This window comes from Malania oleifera, chromosome 8, assembly GCF_029873635.1.
Source record: "Malania oleifera isolate guangnan ecotype guangnan chromosome 8, ASM2987363v1, whole genome shotgun sequence".
Taxonomy (NCBI): domain Eukaryota; kingdom Viridiplantae; phylum Streptophyta; class Magnoliopsida; order Santalales; family Ximeniaceae; genus Malania; species Malania oleifera.
The window spans coordinates 109,383,771-109,386,626 of NC_080424.1; the positions used below are offsets into that span (position 1 = coordinate 109,383,771).

The 2,856-nt window shown below is 38.3% G+C and overlaps 1 protein-coding gene across 1 annotated transcript; it reads right to left on the reverse strand.

Moving 5' to 3' along the window:
* Positions 1-1,133: 1,133 nt before the first annotated feature.
* LOC131162986 (protein MIZU-KUSSEI 1) lies at positions 1,134-2,562 on the reverse strand. Its single transcript, XM_058119639.1, has one exon. It carries the CDS (start codon positions 2,470-2,472, stop codon positions 1,600-1,602), a length of 873 nt encoding a protein of 290 aa, XP_057975622.1. The 5' UTR covers positions 2,473-2,562; the 3' UTR covers positions 1,134-1,599.
* Positions 2,563-2,856: the final 294 nt, after the last annotated feature.

Consider the following 2,856-nt stretch of genomic DNA (forward strand, 5'->3'; position numbering starts at 1 on the left):
TAAAAAAAATTTTATTTTTATTTTTTGTTTTTCGCAAGTTGATTCAAATGTAAAACAAAAAAACAAAAAACAAAAAAAAAACAAAACAATTTGTTTAAATATAAAAGTATATTTAATTTATTTAATTATAATAAAGAATTTGTATAAATTTACAATGTACGCAATTTTTCATTTTTTATTTTTAAATTTCAGAATGATTTACAAAAAATGACAATTTGTTTTTTTGTTTTTCAAAAATTATATAAGATAGTATTTGAATAATGGATTTTGAGACTTGAATTTGAATTTATATGCATTTGGAAGAAATTCAATACACATTATACACACAAATCAATATTCAAGATCCGAATTGCATGATCTCATATACACTTAGAAAATTATAAAATGATATTTCCCAACTTTCCTATATAAATTTTAAATATTAAAAAACAATGCCATATTTTTGTGATTATTTAAAAAATTAAAATAAAAAATAGAACCATCTCAATATGCAAATGGTGCCAACATTTTTATTTCCATATGCAAATAGTGCACTTTTGAAAAATTAAAATAAAAAATAAGGATTGTTTTTCACAATTAAACCCTTTCAATTTTTTTTTTTCTAATACTTTAAATTATAAATGCTTCTATTTTTTTCTCCTCTTAATATTTAGTAAGCCTTAGCTAGTTGGTTCAAAAGAAAAATTATAAAGAGTGCTCCTCTTTAAGTATACATCTTATGTTAATGACTGTAAGATCAATTTATCACATTATTAGCATATGTAGAATACACTCACACAGTAATACGTAAAAGAGTAAATGCTTTATATATATAATTTATTGTTGTAAAAGAACCAATCGACTTCTCTTTCCAAAGGTTTGCATATTAAAAAATTGCAACCCTTTGTTCTCATTTTGTCTTCTTTCCTTTGATGGCTGCCCCCAACCCTCAACCCAATTATGAAGGAATGTGGAAATATATATACTTTTATGGGCACGAATGATGAAAGCAACTTTGAGCTGTCTGGTACGTAAAAAAATTAAGAATGAAATTAATTTTTATATGAATTCATCCTGTCAAGCACTGTATAAGTAATCTAAAAACAATTGATTAATCAATTGAGGTGCAAAGTAAATTGAGAAAATTTGATATCTCAATAACATATAAAACTGTTATGAATTTAATTATTAAAGACTTGCAAGGTACAAACTTCAAATATTCTGAAAAGTATAATAGTAATATTCTAAAATTATAAACATACATGTACCTGAAAACTAACACTACAACTAATTAGGAAAATGCTCGATCGACTCCTGCATGTGTCCTCGCCGCTCTACCAGCTGATGTATATATATATATATATATATATATATAGAAGTAGCTGATGATGGAAAGAGAAGAGAAGAGAAAAATGGAGTAGTGGGGGGGAAGGGTGTGGTATTTGATTAAGGAAGTGGATGAATTGAAGGGGGTACTCAATTAAGGAGGACCCCTCATGCGCATGTTGGTGCATACGATGAATTGGGTTGTATTTGAGGGGGAGGGGTATATGATTAATTAATTACTTAATTAATCACACCAAATTATATTAGTAATATAGAGTGAAGGCTTCATGCCTATCATGATCTGAGAAGGAATATGCTCAACTCCTGGGCGGAGCTACCGACCGGGTTAATGATGTGGAAGGCTTCGGAGTCGGGCGACCCGACCACCCGCTCGAAACTGGCCCGTAGGTACATCAGCGCGTCTCCTTCCCTTTCTGGGGGCGGCAGCTCCACCACCTCCTCCGTCGACTGATTATTAATGCCGCCGACCCCACCCACTACTGCAGGCAGCACCCCCGCTCCCACCGACACCGACTGCATCAGCTTCAGGACCGTGGCGTCCCCAGCCGTCATCTGTCGGCGGACGGCGTACCCCATTTTCCGACCGTTGCAGAAGATGGACCAGACGGGAACGCCGTAGAGCGGACCCCGGTAGTTGTGAGTATTGGAAAATGTAGGGTGGGGCACAGGGGGAGTGGTGGAGCACTCGAGTGCGATTCGGAGGAGGCCGTGCTGCATCTCCCGGGCGAGGTGGGCGGTGGGAACGGCGAACTCCAGGAGAAGGAGAGGGGAGCTTCTGGTGTCGGCTTGAAGGCAGAAGCTCACTCGCCCCTTCCGGTAACCGAAGAAGGTGCCGGTTACCACTGCGGAATTAGTAGCAGCGATGCTGGGAGGGTTGGGAGTGGGGGTCTGTACGGATGATGATGATGAGCTGTTATTGGCAACAGCGACGTCGGCAGGGGAGGCGGAGGAGGCGCGGCCACAAGAATAGGATTGAGGGAATAAACCACAACAGGGGACCATGCACTCGACAAGGGTACGAAAGCAGCGGCGGAAGCGGACTTCCCTAGCGCAGTCGACGGACGTGGGAGTGTCCATGATCCGGAGATCGCGAGAAGAAGCCCTGTGGCTGTGCCTGCCGGCTGCTTCCATCGTAATCGTCCTCATCGATCGACGATCCACTGAATGTATATGTAGATATACTGTAGCTAGATGAAGAAGAAAGATGAGAGAGAAGCAATTAGGAAGATGTATAAAATCAGTGGGGAGAAATACATATATATATATATATATATATATATATATATATATATATATATATATATATATAAAAGGTAATGAACAGCTAGGTGGCACAGCCTGGCACGGGGGTTTGAATAATATTGAGTAATATGAATGAGAACAGGAATATTGAAGCTATATATATATTGATATTGAAGATTAAATAAATTAAGGATAAGCGACGGGGGGTGGGGGCGGCGAGGCAATAATTGAGTACACGGGTGGGGCGTGGGGCAACGCTGTTGGGCGTGACCAAACATTATACTTTGC

Excerpts from the sequence above, each read along its gene's own strand:
- LOC131162986 (XM_058119639.1), bottom strand. The coding sequence starts at position 2,472 with ATGAGGACGATTACGATGGAAGCAGCCGGCAGGCACAGCCACAGGGCT.